The 26,283-nt window shown below is 47.1% G+C and overlaps 1 protein-coding gene across 4 annotated transcripts in view; it reads right to left on the reverse strand.

Moving 5' to 3' along the window:
- Nucleotides 1–3,837: 3,837 nt before the first annotated feature.
- Nucleotides 3,838–26,283, reverse strand: part of CLEC16A (C-type lectin domain containing 16A) — a 101,248-nt gene continuing 78,802 nt past the window's right edge. Inside the window, exons 22-24 of one of the 4 annotated variants that reach the window (XM_081839598.1) lie at nt 19,344–19,484; nt 12,272–12,394; nt 3,838–4,993 (exon numbers count right to left, since the gene is read on the reverse strand). In XM_081839598.1, the coding sequence (XP_081695724.1) occupies nt 4,680–4,993; nt 12,272–12,394; nt 19,344–19,484 (578 nt within the window). In that variant the 3' untranslated portion in view covers nt 3,838–4,679. Of the gene's footprint in view, nt 4,994–6,625; nt 6,885–12,271; nt 12,399–19,343; nt 19,485–26,283 lie in introns of all 4 variants that reach the window. The other 3 variants (XR_014151043.1, XR_014151044.1, XM_081839599.1) reach the window with 3 other exon arrangements.

The following is a 26,283-nucleotide window of genomic DNA, read 5'->3' on the forward strand; positions in this document are numbered from 1 at the left end:
CACTGCCCCATCTTTGCATCCTCCTTGAGTGGTCCTTGCATGGCTAGAATGTGTCCTTGAACTCTGGTAGTCTGAATGCAGCAGCTCCTTCCCAGAGTGTTGATTTTAACTGCTTTGGTATATCCCAGGAATGAACAGAAAACAGCCAGGGAGGGAAACTGAGAAGAGGTCACTTTCTAGCTTGCCTCCAACCCCAGCCCTTGATGTGCAGATTATTTCCCCTTAAACTGCACATCCTAAGAAGCGCCAACGCGAGCGCTCAGCAAAAGCTGCCAAGTGTCTGTATTGGGGAAGAAGCCTTTGAACCAGAAGCGACCGAAAAATGGGGTCAGGAAAAGGTTATTGGTACAAAGCAAAGGCTTTTCAACAGGAGCATAACCTTGTGGAGTCCCAAACTATCAAGAAACAACAGACTTGAGTTTCTGTGAGAATAGAAAGAAAACATCTGGTGTATTTTGATTACAGGTAGGGTTGTATAGGGACATGGGTGACGCTGTGGGTTAAACCACAGAGCCTAGGACTTTGCCTGGAGAAGAGGAGGTTAAGGGGTGATATGATAGCCATGTTCAAATATATAAAAGGATGTCACATAGAGGGGGGAGAAAGGTTGTTTTCTGCTGCTCCAGAGAAGCGGACACGGAGCAATGGTTCCAAACTACAAGAAAAAAGATTCCACCTAAACATTAGGAAGAACTTCCTGACAGTAAGAGCTGTTCGACAGTGGAATTTGCTGCCAAGGAGTGTGGTGGAGTCTCCTTCTTTGGAGGTCTTTAAGCAGAGGCTTGACAACCATATGTCAGGAGTGCTCTGATGGTGTTTCCTGCTTGGCAGGGGGTTGGACTTGATGGCCCTTGTGGTCTCTTCCAACTCTATGATTCTATGATTCTATGACTTGCCGATCAGAAGGTCGGTGGTTCGAATCCCCGCAACGGGGTGAGCTCCCATTGCTCGGTCCCTGCTCCTGCCAACCTAGCAGTTTGAAAGCACGTCAAAGTGCAAGTAGATAAATAGGTACCGCTCTGGCGGGAAGGTAAACGGCGTTTCCGTGTGCTGCTCTGGTTCGCCAGAAGCGGCTTAGTCATGCTGGCCACGTGACCCAGAAGCTGTACGCCGACTCTCTCGGCCAATAAAGCGAGATGAGCGCCACAACCCCAGAGTCAGTCACGACTGGACCTAATGGTCAGGGGTCCCTTTGCTTTTACTTTAGGGTTGTATAAGAGCCGGCCAATGCTGCTGGATCCGGCCAATGGCTCATCTAGTCCAGCATCCTGTTCTTGCAGTGGCCAACCATTATTACAATACAGTGGTAACTCGGTTTACAAACTTAACCCATTCCGGATGTCCGTTCTTAAACCGAAACTGTTCTTAAACTAAGGCACGCTTTCCCTAATGAGGCCTCCTGCCACCGGTGCCCTTCCACCATTTGGATTCTGTTCTTAGACCAAGGTAAAGTTGGTAAACCGGGACACTACTTCCGGTTTTGCGGAGTTCGTAAACCGAATCGTTCGTAAACAGGACTGTTCTTAAACCGAGGTACCACTGCATTACAAACTGCCGTGATCCTCAGATGACCTGAGCACAAGAACACTGTCTCCCCCTGTGGTCTTCAGGAACTGCTTTTCAGGAGCATTCCTGTCTCAGCCGGTGGAGGGAAGAGTATAGTCATCTTGGCTAGTTCTCCTGGGCTGTCACTGGAGAATCAGGCAGCAAAGAGGCTGCCTGTACTTTTGGACAGAGATGACTTGGCCCCTGTATTTGATGCTCAGCTAACTTCCAGACTGGATTATTGTAATGTGCATCTGCTGAAGATGACTCAGAGACTTCAACTAGTCCAAAATGCAGGGGCCAGATTACTTGCTGGGGTTCCTTATAGGACTCATACGCCAGTTTTAAAACAGCCAGTTACCAGTTTGTCTCTGGGCTCGATTCAAGGTTTTCACATTAGCGTTCAAAGCCCTAAATGACTTTGGCCCCAAACATCTGAAAGATTGCATCCTTCCCTACAGTGTTGAGATCAGAAGAGGGGGACCTCTTGGTAGAAGTTCAAAGGGTGACAGGGTAGGAGAGGCTTTCTCTACGACAGTCCTCAACTTGTGGCGCTCCCTCCTCACAAAGGGGCAATGTGGAACCTTCATTACATCGTTTCCAATGTTTGCTGGCAATGCACCTCTTATCCTTGATGCTGAAGATTTTAGGTCCTGTCCTATTCTCTTGACCATGGGTAGGCAAACCAAGGCCCCGGGGGCTGGATCCGGCCCAATCGCCACCTCAGTCCAGCCTGTGGACGGTCCGGGAGTCAGTTTGTTTTTACATGAGTAGAATGTTTCCTTTTACCGTATTTTTCGCTCTATAAGACGCACTTTTTCCCCTCCAAAAATTGAGGGGAAATGTGTGTGCGTCTTATGGAGTGAATGCAGGCTCCACGACTTCAGTGAAAGCAACGCAAAGCCTCTGGAGCGCAGCGGGAGATCTCGCTGCGCTCCAGAAGCTTTGCGTTGCTTTTGCTGAAGCCTGGAGAGTGAGAGAGGTTGGTGCGCACCGACCCCTCTCGCTCTCCTGGCTTCAGGGATAGCTGCCCAAAGCTTCTGGAGCGCAGCGAGATCTCCCGCTGCGCTCCAGAGGCTTCGCGTTGCTTTCGCTGAATCCAGGAAAGTGAGAGGGATCGGTGCGCACCAATCCCTCTTGCTCTCCTGGCTCCGCTCCGCTGGAGAGGAGCTGCACAACTTTCCCTCTCTGGGCAGCGCCCCTTCAGTGAAGCGGGAGGAGAGATGGAAGGGGCTCCACTTCTCCTGCCACTTAGCTGAAGGGGCGCGGCACAGAGAGGGAGAGATTTTTTTTTCTTGTTCTCCCCCTCTAAAACTAGGTGTGTCTTATGGTCGGGTGCGTCCTATAGAGCGAAAAATACGGTATTCAAAATGCATCTCTGGGTTATTTGTGGGGCATAGGAATTCGTTCTCTCCCCCCCCATATAGTCTGGCCCCCCACAAGGTCTGCGGGAGAGTGGACCGGCCCCTTGCTGAAAAAGTCCTCTGACCCCTGCGCTTGATTATTAATTTAACTGATTTAATGCTGGGAGGAATTCTACATTGCACTATGTCTATCATTCTGCCAGGACAAGCATTGCAGCTTGCCAGATAAAACAATCCCCCCTCCCCTTCCTTTCCCAATTTTGGGGGGCACACGGGGGGACAGCCCCGCTGTGTAAATAGAAGTCCTTGCACAGGGCTTCTGCTTATGGGACTCAATTGCTGAATCCCAAACATTGCTAGGACCTTACAGGTGTGAAACATAATAGAACAATTAGCTAGCAAAGGACTAGAGCAGCCTTTCTCAACCCGTGGGACCCCAGATGTTGTTGAACTACAACTCCCATCACACCTAGCTAGCAAGGCCAGAGCTCAGGGATGATGGGAGTTGTAGTCCAACAACATCTGGGGACCCACAGGTTGAGAACCACTGGACTAGAGGCTGCCTTCTCATTCTACCAAAAGCATCCAACTGAACTGGCACTTGAAGCTTATTTTAACCCTGGTGACGACAGCTTCCTTCACTGGGGTAACTGGCTGCCTTAAGAGATCTTGGGGGACAAGTGAGGGGCTGCTGCTTGTTCTCCCTGAGCATCTGCCCCCCGAGGCAGCTGCCTCACTCTGTTTAATGGTAGGGCAGGTCTCTTACCTGCTTGAGAAGTGAGTAGAATGCGTGGTGGTACCTAGAAACTAATGCCAGTAGGATGTGAACTGGCATTTATGAGGATATAAACAAAGTTCCTTCTGAAGGCTGCCGCGGCAGGAGAGCACCAAGGATGATGACAAAGAAGCCACAAAATCAACGAGGACATCAGTATGCTAAAATATTTTACATTCCTCTGAAATCTCTTACACAAAACTTTGCCCGCAATTCCCCCATGTGTTCCTCCAAATAAAGCCCTTTAGAGTTATGCCAAAGACCCGAATTTCTCGTGTTTGCTTGCAAAACCATCCCACCCCCCACCAACAGATGTGCGTACAACTTCAAGTTAAAATTATTTCAGACACAGAATACACGCAAGTTGGATATTAAAGTTTTACAGTGCTATAAATACAAGCGGCCAGCTTGGCTGGGATTCCCAACAGAATGCTCATGCCTCCGAACAAAACGAAAACTAGAACTCAGCAGGCTAGAAGGAAGTTTTGCCCAAATGGGACACACACACACTCACACACACCCTACTAAAGTTCCTTGGCCTACGGCCCTTTCCTCCAAATGAAGTGGAAAAGCACCCCATGGACAGAAAACTGGTTCGGATCACGACAGAGTTTAGTTTGCTCGGTTGCAGTCATGGCTTTTGAAGGTGGGACTGTGACAGTGGCATTAAAAACAAGCAACAGAAAAAAGGAAGCAGCAGCCAGGTACTTCCAAAATACCGTCCGCCACCAATTCCCTTAAATTCCTTCCTCCCGCCTCCCTGCAACACCAGCGTGCAAGGCCAGTCCTGCACTGAAGTTTGAGGTTCCTCCCATCTTTATTTTTAAAAGCCCGCCTCGCACGCTGAATTTTCATCAAGAGACGCAGATGGACACGGGTTGAGGGACGTCGCTAAGCAGCCAGTGATGCCTCCGCTGGCTCAACTGCTCGCGGGAACAAGGAGAGTGCTTGCTCGCTCGCATCCCCGACGCTCTGAGCCACAGTTTGACGCACGGCTAAGTTTGTTGTCCGTCGGTCTCTGTGGAAACACCTGGTTCGGCGGCTGGTGGCTGATTCCCGCCGACGGCAAGAATACTGTCTGTGTCAATGGGCGGGACCAGCGTCAGGGACTCCACGCTCAAGGTGTCCGTGCTGTCATTTGAGATGAGGGAGATGGTGGGCTGCGGGGCAGGAATGAGGCTGGGAGATAAATTGGCCGTTTCCGCTTCTGTGCTCCTCTTGCCAGGCTTTGAGTTGTGCGCAGAAGAGTCCTCCGCTGCCGGCAAGTGACCAGAGGATGCCTGAGGCTGCTCAGTGGCTGCTGAGTCATCTGTTCAGGTGAATGAGAGAGAGAGAGAGAAGGAAAACAACCATATTACATGCCTGGGTGTAACGAGCATTATCGCTAACCAAAAAGGGCCGCCTCTTCAGATGGAAATCAATGGGGCAAAGAGAGCTGGACTAGGACCTGGGAGGCTAGGGTTCGAATCCCCACTCAGCCAGGAAGCTCCCTGGGTGACGTTAAGCCAGTCTCTGCCTCTCAGCCTAACCTACCTCAGAGGATAGTTGTGGGGATTAAATGGGGACAGGGAGAAACCGCCTTGAGCACCACGTTGAGTTCCTTGGAGAAAAAAAGTGGGGCATAGCTGCAGTAAAAGGATAATATTGTGCATGGCAAACAAACAAAATTTCTCAGGGTGGTGAAAAGGAGGCTTGGGCTCAAATCTCAGTTCAGACACAGTCTGGCCTCAAGTCACCTGTGGGTTCAATGATAACCTAGTTTAGGTGAGGGGAGATTTGGCATCCCAGATGCTGCTGAACTGCAACTCCCATCATCCCTGATCTTTGGATGCACTTGCTGGGCCTGATGGGACTTGTAGTCCAGCGAGATCTGGAGGGCCAAAGATTGCACAAGGTTCCCCATGCCTCCCTAGCAACACAGACAGCTGCCTGACACTGACCCGGTGCAGCTCTGGTCCTAGTTAACCTGTGGAAACTGCTACTTGACTACGTTGCACCCGTGGCAAGAACCAGGCGCTGTTGTAGCTTAAAACAACAACAACAAAAAACCAGCATGGAAGGAGGGTTAGTTCTGCAGAACCTTCATGCAAATACCAAAACTCAACATTGTGGTTTTAATTTTGCCAACTCAGTGTTTATTTCCAGTGTTTACTTGCAAACTCTGCTCGCCTTGCCTTTCTCTGGCTTCCCTCACTCACCCTCTTATCTCTTCCTACGAAATTTTTCTTACCCTGCTGTTTTGACAGCATTATTTAATCCCTTCTTCTAAGAACGTATTCCACTCTCAAAGGGCTTTTTAAAAATTGAAATTGAAAAAAAGACTATGAAAATTTGACCTTGCCCCTCCAGCAACAAAGAGGACCTCTGATTTGCAACTGTTATCTCTTTCCGTTTGCTGAGATCAGGAAAGGGGCACATCTAGCGGAGGCACCAGGTCCACCTACAGCAGACTTCCTCAACCGGGCGCTCTCCAAATGGTTCACGCTACAACTCCCGTCAAGCCGTCAGCGCAGGCTGCTGGGAGTGGTAGCACAAAACATCTGCAGGGGGCTAAGGCTGGGGGAAGGCTGACCTATGGTGTCTTCCAGTGTTTCTTAAACTTAGGTCCCCAGCTGTTGTTGGACTACAAATCCCATCATTCCTGATTGCTGGTCCTGCTAGCTAGGGATGATGGGGGTTGTAGTCCAACAATAGCTGGGGACCTAAGTTTGAGAAACACTGTTAACTAGCTAGACATTTCTCAATGGAAGACAATCTTACTTGGCTATGAGTGATCGCCAAAGAGGAAGATGAACTCTCTCAACTGAGAATACAGCATGATAAGGATTTGCATTTTTAGGCAAGGTCTTACTATCTTTTGCTGACTTGTTTGCGGCATAATATTTTAATGCCTCCTACTGCTTTGTGGTTATTTCTGTGATACTGTTATTGCCTTCCTTACCTCCAGGCTTTCCTGCTTTCCTCTCTGAGAAGTTTAAAACTGTAATGCAGGTTTAGAAGGAAATAAAACAATGATGGGCTGTGAAGCTTTAACAGATTGTCCCTGCACAATCTCACTTTCGGTCCTCTTATGTTGGTTGGTACTGAAGATACTGTTCAGGGAGCAATCCCTGACCCCTGTGGGTGTCCACTGACAGAAGCAGCCCCCAATTCCAGGCACTTCTGGGTACAAGGACCCTTGGGCATAAAGAGACAGATTTCTGGGAAACAAGAACAGCAACAGAGGCATGGATGGCTTTGTCCAGAAGAAAGAAAGAAACTGGGCGAAAGAAGCCCTGGACAGGTGAGCTTTGACTAAAGAGGGAAATAGCTGCACCAAGCAATGCAATTTCAGTAGCTGTGTTTCCCTTCATGTTTCTCTTTGTGTGACTGCTGCAGAACATCCCCAGCTTTTGTGACACCCAAGAGACAACTGCTCCAGGCATTTTGGTTCAGATGGGCACATAATCTCCTCTAAGTGCATCATGCGACACTGCTGGCCTCTAAAAGAGCCGGGGACCCCACTGACCTCAGAAAGCACTCTCTTATCACTTCCCACAAAAATATTTTTACCCTGCTGTTCTGACAGCATCATTCACTTTCTTATTCTAAAAACTTATCCACTCTCAGTGTGCAATTTAAAAAAAAATCCTCATGGATATTCTCCAGCATTTTGAGTGCAGTTTCCTCCTAATTCAAACATTTTGATGTGCAAGTCTGCCTCATATGCTCATTTTGTACCAAGCGTGTCCAGCTGACATAATGCAGTTTGTACACTGTTTTCACTATCGTGTGCAATTTAATGGACATCTCGCCCCAGCATATACATTTTTGAATGCACTAGGTGGCTGGAGAACAGCATTGCAAAATTCAGAGAAGCGCAAATTTCAAACGGTTGGCAGCACTTCGGTTTGCATATTGTTTCAGGAGGTTGGACTGGGCAAGTTGGCTGAATGCAAACCAACTCCAATGTCTCCCTTTCAGCACAAGGTATCTGCAGAACGACCCTCGAAGCAATGCAGTGAGTGGTGGACACAATGGATTTGGCATTCTCAAACGGAACTCTTGCTTGTGCAGAATTAACAGAAATCCAACAGAGAGGCAGGGGTGCTGCATAACTTAAAAAAACAACACTACAAAGCCAAAACTAGCAGTGGAAGAAAAGGGAAGAGGGAAGCTGAGAATTAAACCTGAGTACAGTGGGGAAAATGAGAGAGCTGGGTGGAGTTGAAATGATAGACAGCAGTTCCTTTCATGGGTAAAGGGTTGGTTATGCTTATTATTTTCACAGAAGAGGACTTCAAGCCAATACATATTTTTAATGTCCGGGAAATATAACTTAATTTTTGCTTTGCTTGGCAGCCCCAAACCGCGGCTCTGTAAGGAAAGGAGACCAAAAGCTGTGAAGGAAACTGTGACACCCATTGCTCTTTCTCTCCCTCCCCAATCCTTCCCACATTTTTGAAGAGTAGATATGTAGCGGGGAGAGGGTGTGCCACCCCTTTAAAAAGGTTTTTTTTGTGTTTTGCTGCTTAAAGATGCAGGGCTTGTGCCAAAAAAGGAGGGAGAGGAGAAAAAGGCAGAGTCGCTTCAGCTCAGAGTGGGCGAGGGGGAGAAACCAATAACACCACCAGCGTTTTCTTGAATTCCAAAAATGCAAATACAACGTAGACCAATTCAGTCTGTGCTGGCAAAGTGGTGGGGACGCCTGATCGCAGAGGCTCAGAGGGAAGGATGCAACAAAAGATTGGAGATCGCAGGTCCTCTGAATGTCTACTCTTGGGCTTGGGATTCTGTACAGTCTGCTGGAGGTCGGGGGGGGGGGGGTCCGCAAGAACAGGAGGGAGGGAGGAGTTATATACACACAGAAGCAAGGGAGCTGGGCTAATGCAAACATGATGTGAAGGAAGTCAGCTGGGAGGGAGTAAAACTCCAGCCAGTTTTCAGTAATGGGGAGGTCGCTGGCAGAACATGGGTTTTTAATGTTTAAAATAACAATTACATCAGGTTCCATCCCTGGAAAGGCCTCTCTCTCTGCCAAGGAGAGCCAGCTGGAGTAGATCTTGCTAGGCTAGATGGGACAATGGTCTGACCCATTGGAGCCAGTTTAAATTCTCTTGGTAAGGGGAGTGGGAGAAGGAAACAACAATGAACGGAGAAGGGCTGCAGCCCAGTGGTACAACATCTCGCATGCAGAATGTCTCAGGTTCAATCCTCGGCACTAGAAGAACCTTTTGAGAGCCACTGCCGGTTGGTGGACCATTGGCTTGACCTGGGAATAAGGCAGCTTCTGCAGCTTCTAAAGCCCAAGGGGAAAAAACACTAGGAAGAATGGGAACTAGAATGATGTGTTGTGAAACTGAGCCCACGCGAATTGTCAGTCCAGGCGCTGTCTCTGGAAGTGGATAGACACTAATAAGGAGAGCAGGGTATGGCCAGTCTCTTCCTGGCTGCACAAATCTTGCTCCGAGGGCCTTCTGGCGGCTCCCTCACTGCAATAGGGAACCAGGCAGAGGGTCTTCGTGGTAGTGGCACCTGCCCTTTGGAACGCCCTCCTGTCAGATGTCAAGGAAACAAGTACAGTGGTACCTCGGTTTACAAATATCTTGGAAGCTGAACGTTTTGGTTTTCGAATGCCGAAAACCTGGAAGTAATTGCTTCTGTTTTCAAATGGGCCTCAGAAGACGAACGGCTTCCGCTGAGTCCTCCCCCCCCCCATTTTCTCCACTGAAATTGCAGGCCGTCCTTTGCACCTTGGTTTTTGAACGTTTTGGAAGTTGAACGGTCTTCCAGAACAGATTATGTTCGAAAACCAAGGTACCACTGTAACTATACAATCTTTAGAAGACATCTGAAGGCAATGCTGTATAGGGAAGTTTTTAATGTCTTACTGTGTTTTTATATTTGTTGGGAGCTGCCCAGAGTGGTTGGGGCAACCTAGTCAGATAGGCAGGGTATATTATTATTATTATTATTATTATTATTATTATTATTATTATCTGTTTCCTTCATGCCTGGACTGTCCAGACTGTATAAGCAAGTTCATCTGTGGCACAGGGATTAGAAAGTCAGACTAGGACCCAGGAGACCAGGGTTGAAATCCCTACTCAGCCATGAAGCTCACTGGGTGACCTCGAGCCAGTCACAGTCTCACAGCCTTAAAGCAGTGTTGTGGGGATAAAATGGGGAGATTGGAGTAAATGTGGGGCAGAAATGTAACAATGAATAAATGAATAATAATAAAACATTTAGGGCCTGCAATGAAGCAGCACGGGAAGAAAGGGCCCCAGGAATTTGCTGCCAAGGAGTGTGGTGGAGTCTCCTTCTTTGGAGGTCTTTAAGCAGAGGCTTGACAGCCATATGTCAGGAGTGCTCTGATGGTGTTTCCTGCTTGGCAGGGAGTTGGACTCAATGGCCCTTGAGGTCTCTTCCAACTCTATGATTCTATGATTCTAGGATCCTGTGCCCCAGGATCACCTATAATATTACAAGAGATTCTGGGCACAACTCCCGGCTGCACTATAGACCTTAGGATAGGCAAGGACATCACAGAATGTGTATGAGAAGCAAAGAGGTCTTTTCTAGCTTCTTGCCCAAGGGCTTGTGTAAGAACGTGTACCTCAGCCAATAGTCTCTTAAAAATCACCCTGCACAGTTCAGTGTTGGGTGTGGATCAGCCTTCCTGAAACTGGTGCCATCCAGGTTTTGTTGGCTGACAATTCCCATTAGCTACAGAATGGCCAATGGTCAGGTATGATGTGGGGAGTGATCCAATCTAAACTGGAGGGGACCAGGTTGTTTGGGGGGGGGGAGCTGGAGAAGATGGGTTACTGCTGAGACAGCTTTGACAGGTTTCTTTCTTTTGCACTACTGGAATCTGTACCCGCTGGGACCATGCTAGTCTCTGCTGTCCGATATGCCGGCAAGCCGAGAGACATTGAGTAATTAATGAGCACAATCTCTATAGCACTTCTCAGTTGGGCTATGAGGATTAATTGACTGATCAATGCTATCGACTGAAGCTTTCCCTGTAAAGTAAAATTCACCCTTCAAATTGCCGCAATTCAAAGAGAGCCGAAGATGAAGGCCGGGGAATCTTTGGCTGTCATTCCTCAATGCAGCAGGCTATATAGTCACACCAGCCTTCTTCCCTAGAATTATGGGATAGAATTGGACGAGCTCTGTTGCAAAGTAGGACTGATGGTGGCGGGTGGCATAATCCAAGGGACATCTAGCTTTTCACGGCCATGCAAGGTCTGCAAGTGGCCTGATGGAGATTTGCAAGATGTGTGTGGCTCACTGTCAGTCTTCACATGTCAAAAATGCATGCAGAAGGAGGCTTCCTATCTGTCTTCATCCACCCAAAGCATAAAGAAGAGGCATGGGGTGGAGAAAATCAAGTCAGAATGGAAAGGGAGAACTTTTGGGTTAATTTCTATGCCTGAATGTTTGTGAGGAAAGTACTTTTCTGTCCTGAAATGCTTGTCCTTACTTGCTTTGACTTTGGTGTAAAGAGAAATGCCCCTGAAAGGTAAATAAATGAAGTCCCTGCCACTGCCATCAGTGTTTGGAAACAGCACCTGAATGGCAAGATGCACTAGACAAATTAAAGAGTTTGGAGTGGGATAGGAAAGCTGTAGCCCTTCAGATGTTGCTGGACTCAGTTCCAGTCAATGTGGCCAATGGTCAGGGGTGAAGGGAGTTGTAGTCTAGCAACTTCAGGAGGGCCATGGTTTCCCCATGCCCTGAGACAGGCATTCAATGATCTGGGGAAATGGAGGGGGTGCCTCAAATTCTCATGAGAACCTAAGGAAGCTCCCCGCTTTGCAAGGAAAAGGCAGATCTCAAAATATACAGAAGCAAACTGATCATGGCCTCGAAGGACAATGGCTGCAAATAAAAGCAGGTGGAAAACAATATTGTAAGAAAGGGAGCCAAAAAACATCCAACATACAGAGAAAGCGGCAAGACAAACTTTACACATTTTAAAAAAACTGAAAGGAAACACAAAACTCCAATTCCGTCATGCTGTGAACACAGCTTGCCTGAACCAATTCCTGCTGAAAGGTTTTGAGAACCGGGGTTCATTCTCACCTATCTGAACTGATGCTTGAAGCTACGGCAGGGGGGCAGAAATGCTCCCACCTGCATCCCTTGATCACCTGCTGTCAGGTGAGTTCCCAGTTGCCGAACGCTAAGCCGCCAACAGCTCAGGTGCCAGGTAAGAGCCTTATGCTACCCAAGAGCCAAAAGATACAGGAGTCTGGCATCTTGAACCTTGTGACCACCTTTTCCGGTGGACGCAACCCAGTGGGAGGAGCTGCTCTTTGTTTCAAGGAAGAAAGCAAGCAAGGGGGTGGCTGTGGGGTGAAGCTAGGCTGAACAACCAAGGTGCTCCCTTTCAAGGGAATTAGCCAGGAAGGGTGGAAAAGGCCTCTACGCACCCTGGATGTGAAATACTGCACTGTGAACAGCAGCTGGCTGTTTCTGCATGTGTGGAAGAGGATCGCAGCAACGCTCCCTTGGCCGGGTAATCTCTTTTTCGGGGAGGACGAGGGGAGTGAGAAGGGGAGCCATACACCACATACACATCCAAGGAGAAACCTGCCTGAAGGGATTTTGCAAGGACTGATGCTGCTGCAGCTGCTGCCGGAAGGCCTAAACCCAGTGTCCACCGTGACTGTCAGCCTCCGAGAGACTGAAGACCCGCCGCCGTCCTTTCCTGCCAGGCCTAACTAGAGGAAAACACAGCAATAGATCACATGAAGCCATTAACAATTGGGTGGGTGGGGAAAGGGCATGGGGTGGGGACTCACAGAGACGGGAAGGAAGAAGACATGTTATAGCAGCCTTCCCCAACCAGGTGTCCTCCAGAGGTTTCGGGCCACAAGGATTTGTGGTCCAAAAGATCAGGAGGTACCCCAGGGGGTTGCAGGGAGGCTGTATTAAGAGTAAACATCAAAACGACCATCACACAAACATGCTCACAAACAGCTGGCATCCTGCGGTCTCGCTCTCTTCGGAAGCCTCGAGAGGCCGAGAAGAGGTCCGCCCGTTACCGAGTACACAAACCGTCCTCAAGAAAGCCACGTGTTCAGGTTGGCTCGACTTAGGATTGCCAGGCGATGACAGCGGCTAAGCGCCAGGGAAGGAAACAGGAATGCTTTCGGGTTCAAAACGATGGGGAAGGGTGGGGGGGGGGACCTCAACGACCCACTTAAAAAAGAGGCAAGAGCAATTTTTTACAGATTTCTCGTGGGTTAGCAATATTCCATCCCACTTAATGGTAATAAATTGCCGGAGGATGCTTCGTCTCCCCCAGAGCGAGCGATAAATTAGGATGTCAGATAAATCTACCCTTTCGAGAAAGGAAGCCTGTAAAATACAGCACTTGGATTACAGTCAAAGCTAAGTGCAGCACATTTTTTTTCTTTAAAAAAAAGAAGAAAAAAAGAAGATCCAATGGGAAGCAATTAAAAAAAAAAACGGGGAGGGAAGACAGACAGAACACCACGGAATTTTGCAAACACAGAAGATTTCTGGAAAAACATCATTTCAGTGGAACAAAGAGCAAGACAGAACAGCAGGTGCAACAAACATCGTCATGTGTGGGATTCAGCCATGATGGAAGATCCAGGGTCGTGTCGACGGAATGTGTTTCCTAGAGAGGGTTGGAGCTCAGACTCGAAGAACAACACAGGACATGGGAGAGGAGTCAATTTGTGTGTTCTAAGCAGCAGCAGCCTTTCCCAACCACACTAGAAACTCTTCCGTAAGCCGAGGGAGACCGGCAATGGCAGACTGCAATATGGCAGCCCCACACGCCTAAAGTGTCTGTCTAGCACTTGGGAGACTCAGTAGCGTATTACGTATACAGAGATAAAGTGCCAATAGCGGTGACAGTCATCATAAGAACGTTAAGAAGAGCTCGCCCGGATCAGGTCAATGGCTCATCTAATCCTGCTCTCAGTGTGGCCAGCCAGATGCCTACGCGAAACTCGCAACAAGGACCCGAGCACATTCTGATACCCACTGACTAAACTTTACTTTCTTGGATGGGAATGACCCACCTACAGTTGTCTGTGCTCTGATAAGCCCCGCCTGGCTTGACTACTGCAATGAACTCTACAGAGGGCTTTTCCCTTGAAGGCGGCCTGGAAGCTGCAGCCGGTGCAGAGCACTGCTGCCTGTTGGTGGTTTAGGGGAAGTAAGGTGGGATCTCATTACAGCAATCCTGGAAGCACTGTGCTGGCTGTCAGTGACTGGGTCCTATTCAAGGCGCTGGCGGAATCCAAATTGCTGAATGACTGCCTCTCTCACAGCATGCCTGGGCTGCAAGTTTTGCCAGTGAGGCCCTTGTTTGTGGTGCCCTTGGTGAATGGGACTCTGGTAGGGGAGTAGGTGAAGCAGGGCCTTCTTTGTGGCAGCACCGTGGCTAGGGAACTCCCTCGTGGTTGTGATCAGATTGCCCAGCACATTATTCTCATTCAGGGGCCAGCTTAATACTTACTTTCTCCAGCTTTTGCAGCGTATCAGAACATAGAACATTGCTTTATACCAAAGTCAGACCCATTGGTCCATCTAGATCAGTACTGTCTACACTGACTGGCAGCAACCCTCCAGGGTTTCAGACGGGGTTTTTCCTAGTGCTGCCAGGAGATGCCACAGATGGAACCTGAGACCTCTGGCGTAAAAGGCAGGTGCTCTACCAGTGGGCTACAAGGCAGTCTACTGCTGAATTGCATATCTTATTATATAATAGGTTCAAGGAATTGTCATCTATCCGAGGGTCATCTATCCACACTGTGGTTTTAACGTTGCATTTTATTGTTAACTATCCTGGGGTGGACTAGAAAAAGAAATGAAATCACAACAATATTAATAATAGGCAATAATGATCAAGATGATGGTTTGTCTCAACCAGAAACAACATGGGAGGGGATCTAAGTAGATACGATTGTTTAAAATTATCTTTCCCCCCAAATTTATTGCCTGTCTCTCCTCTCCAAAGGCAGCCTAAGTCAGCTCACAATAATATCACATTAAAACAACACTATGCGTATTGTGGAGAGCAGTTAAAACCAGCAGTATACAAACTTTATAAAACTCACCCTGGGACCATATGGTAAATTGTAGATTAAAAACAACAACTAATAAATTAATAACAGCCTAAAGCCTAGACAATCTTTTTTTCAAGTCTTCATTCTCAGGACACTTCAGAATTTCGGTGGGTGCTGGGATTTGAGCTTACTATGTTGCAGCAAGGTGGCAGAGGGTGGCGTGTTTCTTTTTTTCCCCCTTTCCAGGAAACATTTTTCCAACACTCTGCCACCTCCCCAGGCTGCCTGAAAAAAGTATTGTGGAAGGAGTTTCCTTCTGGCAATATTCTCCAGGAGCAGAGACCACTCAGTGAGATGGAGGTAAGAAAAGGCACTCTCAAGCACCCTTCAGCCGCCTCAAAAGGCAGGCGAGCGTGATATAAACCAGGCACACACACCCTTCAGAATTTCACCAATTTCTTTATCTCCCCTTTGACATGTTTTGCAGTGCAATTTCTTTTCTCACGGCTGAGAAATTTTCAGCAGAGCTCTAATATGATCCTCTCCCTCTGTGCCTTTTTCAGTCCAGAATTCTCATCTCACGTGCCCCGGGGCAGAGGTTCTCAAAGAGTGTGGCAGGAAGATTCAAGGGCGATCAAAGAAACATTTAAACATTTCAGTGCAGTATGGTATGGTATCCAAATAATTTGGATATACAACCAGAAACATTCTTCCTGCAGTTCTCCAAGACATGCTGTTGTGAACAGGGTTTTTCAATATGAAAGGTCAGAGAAGAGACAGGCTTCTTTGTGTTGATGAGGAGATGAGAGCTTGTTTGTCTCAAATTAAACCTAATATAAACGACATTACCCAGCAAAAGCGAGCTCATACATCTCACTGAGTTTATATGCATACTTAAGGTACATATGTAAGAGGCCCATTTATAATTATATTTTGGGAATGATCCATGTTCTTCTGTAGCTGCATTGTTTTAAACTTTATGGATGTCCCACGATCATACTATAAAGTAGTTGTGTTCTGTGTTATAAATCAAGCACTGCTAGGAGTTGTTTCTTTTCATTTTCCGATGTATTCCTTATAAATAAAAAAATCAGTCTGGTGCAAGCAAGTTTTTATTCTGAAAGTGTGGCTCGGGGGGGGGGGGGAGTTTGAGAATCACTACCCTAGGGACTGCATTGTTCAGAAGCTGCGGGGCTCAGAAGCAAGACAGGCGACCTGCCTGCCCTGGGCAATCCAGACGAGGGCAGAAAGGTGAAGTTTCAGACAACACCCCAAACATGACATTGTACAACTCTCTCAGCCTTCCACTGTGCTGTCCCTTTTAAACAGACAAGAAGCTTAGAAGAAAACCACATGCATTTTAAAGCGTGTGTGTGTGTGTGTGTGTGTGTGTGTGTAAAATGCCCTGTGAAGTTCCTAAAACACCGACTTTTCACCCTAAAAGAAGAAGGAAAAACAGCGCCCTGGCCCTTTCCTGAGCTCCTTATCTGAATCATGGATGCAAGCTATGGATAACACTTACAGCATGTTACCCCAAAAGGTCAAAGGAAGGAAGGCATGAAGGCAGAAAGGCAGGAAGATATTGCTGTACTGATGAAACAAAGAATGCAACTAATTTGAACATTTTAGCAACAGTTCTTTGGCGTCTATTGCGCAGGATGAGCTGGGAGGATTCTGGAGGACAATGCTTCCGGTGAAAGGTGGAAAGGTGAGGGGTCAAATTTAGTGTAGAAGAGCTCTTAGTAAGCTTTGGGATGACGTAAGAACCCGTCAGAATTACTGCAGGCTGCTTATTTAATGAGTTGGGCAAGCTCCCGACTGCCGTCAGAAGTAACGCGAAAGCTTTATCTCATCTGTGCCTTTTGCATGAGGCACAGTCAATGACAGTGCTGCGGACAAGGGGGAGGAAGGATTGCTTAACCCACAGACAAAGCCATTTCACTAATTTAGCAACCAAGGGACTGCACAGCGGCTCCCAGATTGTGAAATGCGTTGATGGCAAAAGTAGTTTGGGGAACGTGCTTTGATCTGAATGAAAGTGCTCGTAAAAACACACACACCTGTTTAAGGTTTGCAGCTGGCATCCTTGCACTGAGAAGGGACTTTCCTCACTTCCCAAGACAAAAGCTTCTAAAGTTAGCTAACATCTCTGGTTGCTTCCAGAGTTGGCAAGGCTCATTTAATGACAACAAGAAATGGAGTCCTTAGTCTGCCTTCTGTTTCAGCTTTTAAACACCTGCTGAAAACCTTACATGCTTATTATGCAGCCAATGAAGAATGCATCTTTCCACAATGGTTAGCTGATTTTTGACTGTAACTTTTAAATATTCTCTATCATATTGCTTTATGTGTTATTTAAAAGTTTCAATTGTTATGAATAGCAGTAGATAAATATTTGTATAAAGAAATAAATAAGAAACAATTACTTCTGGAGTAGAAAAACCTTTGTTCCTAAAATAAATCAAAGCATTGATAAAGTAGAACTGTAACAGCCTTAATTTCATAGCACAAACCGTGCTTCTCAGCTCCGTGGGTTTTATTCCCCCTCTCTAATACAGCAGTCTACTTTCAACCAGGTTTTGTAATATTAAAGGGTGCATTGCTGCCTTCAGCATCAGTTTAGGTTCCAGGTGATTAGAGCAGAACCATATTTCACATTTTAAAGTGAAACTATGGAGGTGTGGCCACACTCTACAAATAAGGCCCCTTGCTTCTCAGTGGAACAGATAACATGTTAATAAAAAAATCCTGACATAATGAAATAAAATATAGTCGGGATGAAAGTTGCTACGATGCAGCCAAGGGGCGGAGAGACACTAGATAGATACTGCGGATCAGTATTTGTGACCTCGAACCAAGAAGAAGAAGAAACAGGTTGATTGTCTGAGCAACTCATATCCATCACGGCAAGGGCCCAGCTTGGAAAGTTAACTCCTCGTCATGAAGTGTGTGGCTTTCCAAGGAATACAAGTTCTTTAATAAAACCCTCCCTCAGAAGGCAGAGCTTTCATTTCCCAATGATACTACACCTACTCCGCTTTTTAGGATTTAAACTGTTAGCCGCGTGTTTAAAGACTGCTAATGTCACACAGAGCTGCCAGTAATTGCTGGAAATAGATTTTAACAAGGAACAGCTGACTCCACTCCCATTTTGGGGCTTTAATTTAATTCAGACCCACACAACTAGGCTAAACATGTGGTGGAGCAAACACCCCACCGGCAGTCCAAGTCAGTGCCGTCTATCAAGTGTGGGTGGGGAAAATAAAGCTGGGGTGGGAGGAGGAACTTCTGCACAAAGGCAAAAGTATCTAGGGCTGGAAAAAACACACACAATCACCTCATTCTTCTTCCTTGGAAAACTCTACAGAAGATCAATAGCCTGTCAGCAAATGCATTTGTATGAAGGCAGGCCAGCATTTGCTTTTAACAAGCCTGTACATTTCCAGAGTTTATGATAGCCATGAAATACAGGTGTGCTGAGTTTAAGGTCACTATGGCACAGACAAGTTGCCTGTGGAGGTTTTCTGCAAAAAAAAAAAAAAAAAAAGCATCCCTGCAAAATAAGTTACTCGTGGGAGGGGAAGAGAAGGAAAAAGGAGGAGAGTACAATTCAAAATTTATACAGCAGGATCAGGCTGTTAAAACTACATACACAAAATGCAAAGGTTACCAGATATGAGGAATGAAGCAATATTTTGCAGTTGTTCCTGGTAGCCAACAACACCCAATTCCTTAAAAAGCAAGGATGGGGAACCTGTCCCCCACCACAAGGTATTTATGTTCCAGCCAACATGAACAATGGTCAGGGATGATGGGAGCTGCAGTTCAACATCATTTGGAGGGTTGTAGGTTCTCCATCCCTGAACTACATCTAGGGTGGGCATCTTGTTTGGCACCATGAACGTTCCTTAAAAGATGACCTTGAAATTTAGTTTTCTCACACACATTTAGATTAAGCAGTCAGATCATTTCAATGGAAATAAAGAACCAGGATATAAACACAAGTGCCAAAGGACAGAGAGATCACTTGATATATTTTTTTTGGAGAGCTTATTATTAAATTTGAAATTCAAATTTGACTTAAATTTGAACCAGGAGTCCAACTTGTTCTCAGTGCTGAGGAATGTGTGAAATGACACACAGTGCCTTTAAGCATGTGCAGAGCGCCTTTGTCTTACTGCTGAGCAGCCGTGCCAGATCTTAAGTTATCTGGGATTGTAGGAATAGGATTTTCAGTCGGGGAGTGTGGATTCTGGAATGGTCTGAGCTCCAGCAGGCGAAGAAGTTAAGCATTAGCACAAAGCGTTTTAACACAGGATCCTGCAGCAAGCAATATTGTTCTCTCATAGAATTTGAACCAAGAGAGTGATGCGGAATGGTCTGCCGAGCTCACCCACCTGCCTGACTTGCAGGACTGAAGCCATAACTGGGAAAAACAAAATCTCGAATAATTTGTCCCCCAGTTTTGTATAGACTCACTTGAAACCCCCACCCCGGGTGCCCTTTCCAAAACAAGTTTAATGAACAGGAGATAAAATATTAAGATTAGGAAGTCTCTTTAAAAACCCTGCAGAGTCTATAAAACAGCCTACAGGAGCTAAGAGCAAGAGGCTTCAATACCTGACGGGCTCTGGACCATGGAAGGAATCGATGTAGAGCTGGTGGCAGAATCACAGCGCCCGGTGCTTCCGCTGGACGAAGGGGATGGAGATGAAAGCGGCGAGGGGTTGTGCTGGTTGATGCACTGGGCTACGGCAAAACCTGCAAGGGAGGGAAAGCAAGAGTTTACACAGAGGGAAGCTGGCCAGAAATGCAAAAGCACTTCCTCACAGAAGGATAGGGACAATGGACGTGTTGTGGACAGATGCCATCAGCTGGAATGAGAAAAACTAAGCTACACTGGCCAACAGGAACAAGAGAAAGCCATGAAATGTTGCATGAGGTTCAGTGCTTTGTTAGGTAAATTAAGGGATACATCTGAAGAGCCCAGTGGTCCATCTAGTGTCATCATCCTGCTCCCTGCAGTGGATAACCAAAGGCCTCTAGGAAGCCAGAAAGCAGGACAGGGAAGGAAAGAGAATACCCCCTGTTGTAAGCACCCACTGGACATGAAGGTTTCATTCAGGAGCCCTGCAGCTTGAGCAGAACAAAAAGTTCCAGCACCCTGTTGCCTGTACTGGCCAACCAGGTGCCTCTAGGAAGGGCTTGAAGCTAACAGACCTCTCCTGCCATTGCTCTCCAGCAACTGGTAGCCAAGAGGCAGACTGAACCTGGAGGTTCTACACAGAAGTCACAATTAACAAATGTGGAGAGATCTCTCCTCTTCCTCCATGAAATGAATCTAATATACTAAAGAAACAGGGAAACAATGGTTTTCGCAGAGAAAAGGCTGAAAGCTCACAACACTGATTTAGTAAATCGGGGGTTTTTCTCCCTCCAGGAAAAACCTTTCCGTATCACCATCTGACACGGAACCCTCTACATTTTGCAGAAGACGGAGACATACCCCATTCACTTGTGCTTCCCGTCTCTTATCTCCAAAGTGCTCTCACTAGCCCTGCAGGGTAGACTAGTTCATGAAACACAATGCTCCTTAGCCCTCATGAACTGAGAGGATAACAGGGAGCTACCCGACCCTGAGCTGGACCATTTCTCCAGAGCTTCAGGCAGGGAATCTTCACCAGCCCTACCTGGAGATGCTGGGGGTTGAACGGACACCTGCATGCAAAGCAGATGCTCTCTGCTTTGGGAAGTAATAGTGCCACTGTATTCTGCTCTGGTCAGACCTCACCTGGAGTACTGTGTCCAGTTCTGGGCACCACAGTTCAAGGAGGACACTGACAAACTGGAACGTGTCCAGAGGAGGGCAACCAAAATGGTCAAAGGCCTGGAAACGATGCCTTATGAGGAACGGCTAAGGGAGCTGGGCATGTTTAGCCTGGAGAAGAGGAGGTTAAGGGGTGATATGATAGCCATGTTCAAATATATAAAAGGATGCCACATAGAGGAGGGAGAAAGGTTGTTTTCTGCTGCTCCAGAGAAGTGGACACGGAGCAATGGTTCCAAACTACAAGAAAAAAGATTCCACCTAAACATTAGGAAGAACTTCCTGACAAGTAAGAGCTGTTCGACAGTGGAATTTGCTGCCAAGGAGTGTGGTGGAGTCTCCTTCTTTGGAGGTCTTTAAGCAGAGGCTTGACAACCATATGTCAGGAGTGCTCTGATGGTGTTTCCTGCTTGGCGGGGGGTTGGACTCGATGGCCCTTGTGGTCTCTTCCAACTCTATGATTCTATTCTATGATTCTCCTATCCACTGTGCTACAGTTCCCTTCCTCCACAGAAGCAAAGCCACAGATATTGTAAATCCCATTCCCTGTGGCACTTCAAGCTATTGTTCTGCCTTCTTAACCTCCTCCACAAAAGCAAAGAGGGATGTCTGGATCAGCAGAAACCCCCCTCCCCTTGCTGAGAAAGGGAAAGGGTGCCACAGATTTATTGGATTTCAAAGTAATTTCATTTATTTCTTGTTTATTCAACTGATATCCTGCCCTTCCTCCCAGAGGAGCCCAGGCAGGCGAGGGGCTAATGCTTTAATCACAAAACACTTTTAAAAAGCATTCTAAAAGCAGTTAGAATCATTCTCTGAGCCAGTGATCTCAGGGTTGCCAGGAACAGTGTCCTTCAGTCATCAAATGCCTGAATAAACAGTATTTGTAGCTTATTTAAGTTTGTGACTCCCCATTTTATTTTCCTCGAACAAACTTGTTGATCCCGTTAAACAGGAAAATGAAGAGTGATAAATGGAAACAGCGCCGAAAGAACCCATTATGCAGATTGACATGAGAAAATTTCCAAGGAATTCCAGGATTCCCTTGAGCAGAGCTTGAAAAGACTCTGGAGCTGCCTGGTTCTTTCCCAAACTACAGCCTTCAATTGAAGCAAGTGGAAGCTCCCACTCTTGGGTACGAAAGCTGCTCATTCATCCCTGAGCCTACCAACCAGGAAGAGGTACAAGCAAACAGGAGGAATGCCCAAAGGTTGGAGGAATGCCCAAAGGTTGGAGTTGGGCAGCCTAGCTGTGAAACCTCAGTGGCTGCCACATTTAAATCCATTCCACACATTACACAGCAGTAAAGCCTGGCTCACCCACCAGTATGTCCTTGGCAGGGGACACCAGTCAATCGTGTGTGGAAAGAGATGTAAGCTGCATTCACACTTTTATGTTTCTTTAGGTGTACACTTGAGGCGCATCCTTTTAGCAACATGACCTTCTTCCTTTTCCTTTTTTAAAAAGATGAGAGGTGGTCCTTTAAGAAACAGTGCCATCCCTGCCACTTAACACTGAACGGGGGCTAGGGGCGGGGAATGAAGGAAATTTATTTTTACAAAGCGCATTTCACTTTATGAAATGGGAGAACTATATATTCCAACTCAGCTCCTTGGGTGGGGCTATGGGATATGAAAGCAACCAGTGTGGTGTAGTTGCTAAGAGCAGTGGACTCGTAATCTGGTGAACTGGGCTAGCTTCCCGGCTCCTCCACATGCAGCTGCTGGGTGGCCTTGGGCTAGTCACACTTCTCTGAAGTCTCTCAGCCTCACTCACCTCACAAGGTGTTTGTTGTGGGGGACGAAGGGAAAAGGAGATTGTTAGCCACTTTGAGACTCCTTATGAGGAGTGAAAGGTGGGATATCAAGTCCAAACTACTCTTCTTCTTCTTCTTCTTCTTCTTCTTCTTCTTCTTCTTCTTCTTCTTCTTCGTCCAGTGCTCTGCTGGAGTCCCAAATTGACACCTGTTCAGTTTCCAACCCTGCATTGTGCCTCCCAACTGTGGCTAGTTGTGGGAGCTCCCAAAATGCACTCTGAATATCTCGGCAGCTCAGAGCTCTGCATGAAGGCCCCAGATTCCATTCAGGGAAGCATCTCAGGTTGAAAAGGATGGGGAGCAGCTGGTGATGGAAAACGTGGCCTCCCTCTGCCTGCGACCCTGTAGAAACTGGGATGAATAGACCGAGAGTCTGGACTTGGTGTAAGATAATGTTTTGCTTCACTGGCACCCCTAGTGACTTCCAGCATTCACTAGGACCAGTGTTTCACCAAAATAGCCTATGCAGGTGCTGGCTATTCCATTCAGGCAAATGGGGCACTGCCCCATCATCCTTAGCAAGTCCCCGCCTGCCAGCTTCCTCCTCTTTCATACCCATGTATATAGAACTTAGCAGGGAGGAGGAGGATGGGGGCAGAACTAGAATGAGCTGGCTTTGTCTGCCATCAGCTCTGGCGCCACCTACTGTTGGGCTCCCACTTCCCAGTCCCAATAGGCACCAGCACCCACTGGGGACCTACAGCAGAGGAAGGGGAACATTGTTAAGACCAAGGGTCACATTCCCTTATGGGCAGACTTCTGGGAGCTGCATGCCAGTGGTGAGTGGGGCTGAAGACCAAAGAGGGTGCAACTAGATGCAAAGGTGAGTGCAGCAACAGAAGCGGTTCTTGCACTGTGGACTGCATTCCAGCCATAGAAAACACACACAGGCCCTCTCTGTCCTCCATCCAGGTAAGGAAGAGGCATTATCACAATTAAAGGATGCATTCCCACAGGCAAACACAGTCCAGGGGAGCATGCAGCAGGGCCAGGAAGGGGCATGGCCCGGGGAGAGAGCCTTGCAGGGCCACATTCAGCCCCTAGCCTGCCCCTTGCTTATGGCTAAATACAATAAAAAGTGATTTGCCTCCCTACAAGGCAGTGTTGTGCATTCAGGTAAGTTACAGGCATATCCTGCTGAATGCAGCTTGCTGAACCCCCTGAAGAGTCCCAAAGGAATGACACAGGAGTAGCTTAACAATGATTAGCTGCCCGGAGCCAAAATGACCAGGAAATATGATGAGATGACCGAGCTTGTGCAACTCTTTTGATTCCAGAGAACAGCAGGGTATAGGACTCAGGTTCCTGGGAATGTCAGCTGCTGCTGCTGCTTTTTAAACATGTTTGTAGGTCATAGGACTATGAACACATGCCTGAAAAGCACATGGGCAAGACTGCACTGGCTGGGGCTTATGGGAGTTATAGTTCCGAACATCTGGAGGGCAGCAGGTCAGAGAAGGCTTCTACAAAGCATGCCAAGTTGCTATTTTCATAAGAGGGGGTGGGTGGTGAGAAGAGGAGCACATCTCGCCTCATCCAGACTTGTGACTCAGTCTCCACTTCCTCCATAGCTTACAGGTGCTCTACGAGGAATCTGCGCCAAGGGATATCCTCCGTCCTTTGTAGACTGAGATGCAGATGCCCTGCCAGCAACATGGGCATGAACTGTAGGGCAGTCCTTGCTCCGCTAGCTTTTGAATACTTCAAGGAATTGAGAACACCAGCTCTTTCAGGGACCACCGGGAGGTAGTGAGGAGCAGCAGGAGTCTGTTGGTTTACTGCCATCACACTCCCCCCCCCCCTTCCTGGAGCCATTAACATAAGCGACAGAGTTGAGCAGCGTTTAGATTGCCAGCTCCTTGCAGCAGGGACCTGCCCCCTTGCAGTTTGCAAAGCACTACATTCATTAGTAGCAATAATGATAGCAACTGGGGTTGGCAGAATGGAAGAGGTGGAGAGGTGGGACCAACGGACACAATCTACTTCCTGCAAAGCATTCTACAAACGCCACACGGAAATGAACAAGCGGGTGGAAGATTAGATTTGTCGTCACAGCCAGCAAGATATCTTCAGCCAGTCAATTCAACCACTTGTGTTAGTGTGATGCCACTTTGGGTTTTAAAACACACACACATAAGCACATAGGAAGCTACCTTATACAATAGATTATTTTGACCCTTCACTTCCCACTTAGCCCCAGCGCTATCTTGCAGAATACATACGTTCAAGCTTTGCTAAGTCTTCATTAGACAGAAAAAATCTTTCAGCTGCAGCCAATGTGGCCATCCTTTGACATGCCCTCGTCATGCCAGTGGCCAAGGCAATAGAGCCAGGAACAAGTTTTAGGTCCTTCTTAAGAGCACTTTGATTCAAATTAGGAGAAGGTGTTTTCTTACTATGCATGGTATGGAGAAAAGTGCAGTGAGAAAGGCTCTTCTCCCTCTCATAGAACTCTAGATCTCATGGATACCTGCTGAATGCTGGAAGAATCGGGACAGACAAAAGAAAGTACCTCTTCACGGAGGATAAAACTATCAATGGGGGGGATTGGGGAGAGTGCTATTAAGCTCAGATTCTGCTCCTGGGCTTCCCAGAGGCAATGGCTGTCCCCCGTGAGAGCAGGATGCTAGGTGGGTCTTTGACCTGATCCAAGAGGCTCTCACATTCTTAAGTATGCATAGCTAAAAGTAAAGCAGGGCTTTACAAGTTGGTAAATGCCAAACCTGCAAGCACGAACTGAGCATGGCGAGATGCTAAAGCATGATCAAGAAGGTCACTCCATTCTGCTCCAGTGACTTCACATGAAAGGTTTCACGGCAGATGTTTTTAGATAAAAACCATGAGAAAACCAATCATTTCAGAGATCCAGACCCACACCACGTGTTTGGTGTTGCACAGAATATGATTGTTCAGAGATCACAAGAAGTGCTTCCCTGGTTCTCCGAATCCTGCCCAATCCCATCCAGGAATTCTTTACAATGAAGTGTCATGGCTCCAGGGTTGTGGACTAGGCAGACACTGGCGAATCTGCTCCCTATTAAGGCATTGTTTATTCATATATCAACAACTTGCAAAAAAATGCTTTCTTTCTTCTTCTTTTTATAAAAAAAGCCAAAACCATTGTAGAGGTATTAACTCAGAGGATATGCTCAATGGCGCCTGGTGGTTTACGAAAGCCAACCCAGACTCTAAACTATCCCAGATTGGAATAAACTCTGCGGTGCAGTTAAAGACAGTGGCGCTTGTTCTTTTTCTTAAGAAAATATGTATTTGTTTTGGGGTATGGTCTGAATCCCAGGACTCACGACAAATGGGCTGAGGAAAGGAGCTTTGAAAGACCACATAATTGGGTAGGGTGGGGGAGAGGAAGAGGAATCAGAGAGTTGCAATTAAATACTTCCTTACTACTTCACTTTACATATTCAGAAATGGATTAAATTTCCAAGAGATTTTCAAAGGAACCACACTTTGCCTGGTTTCACAGTTCTGCAAAAGTGCAAAACGCTCATCTACAGCTGGTGTGGCTGACCCAGAAAGCAACAAAAAGAGATGCAGGAGGGAATTTTTGTCCTTGTGCACGGCAGTGCTCGGTTCTGAATTGCACAAAAGCCTTCCTCATTTAGGATGAAGTCACAGCTAATTCTTATCTAAGAGGAAGCGACAAGCTCAGTATATATTTTATGGTGCCTCATTTCACCTTGCATGTGATATAATAACCAGCCAGGGGCTTTCCAAACATCTCTTGTTTCAAGCAAAACCTACATACAAGCCGCATCTCAGTCAATACCGAACATCTCAATGAATGCCAAGTTTAGATGTTGGGAAAGGCAATAAAACAGAACACAATGTCAGAGAACAAGTGGGGATAACGTGAAGCTCACGAGCTTGTAGGTTTGGTCTGTAGGCAGTCAAAGCTG

The sequence above is a fragment of the Podarcis erhardii genome (assembly GCF_964252035.2).
Source record: "Podarcis erhardii genome assembly, chromosome: 14".
In the NCBI taxonomy this organism is placed as follows: domain Eukaryota; kingdom Metazoa; phylum Chordata; class Lepidosauria; order Squamata; family Lacertidae; genus Podarcis; species Podarcis erhardii.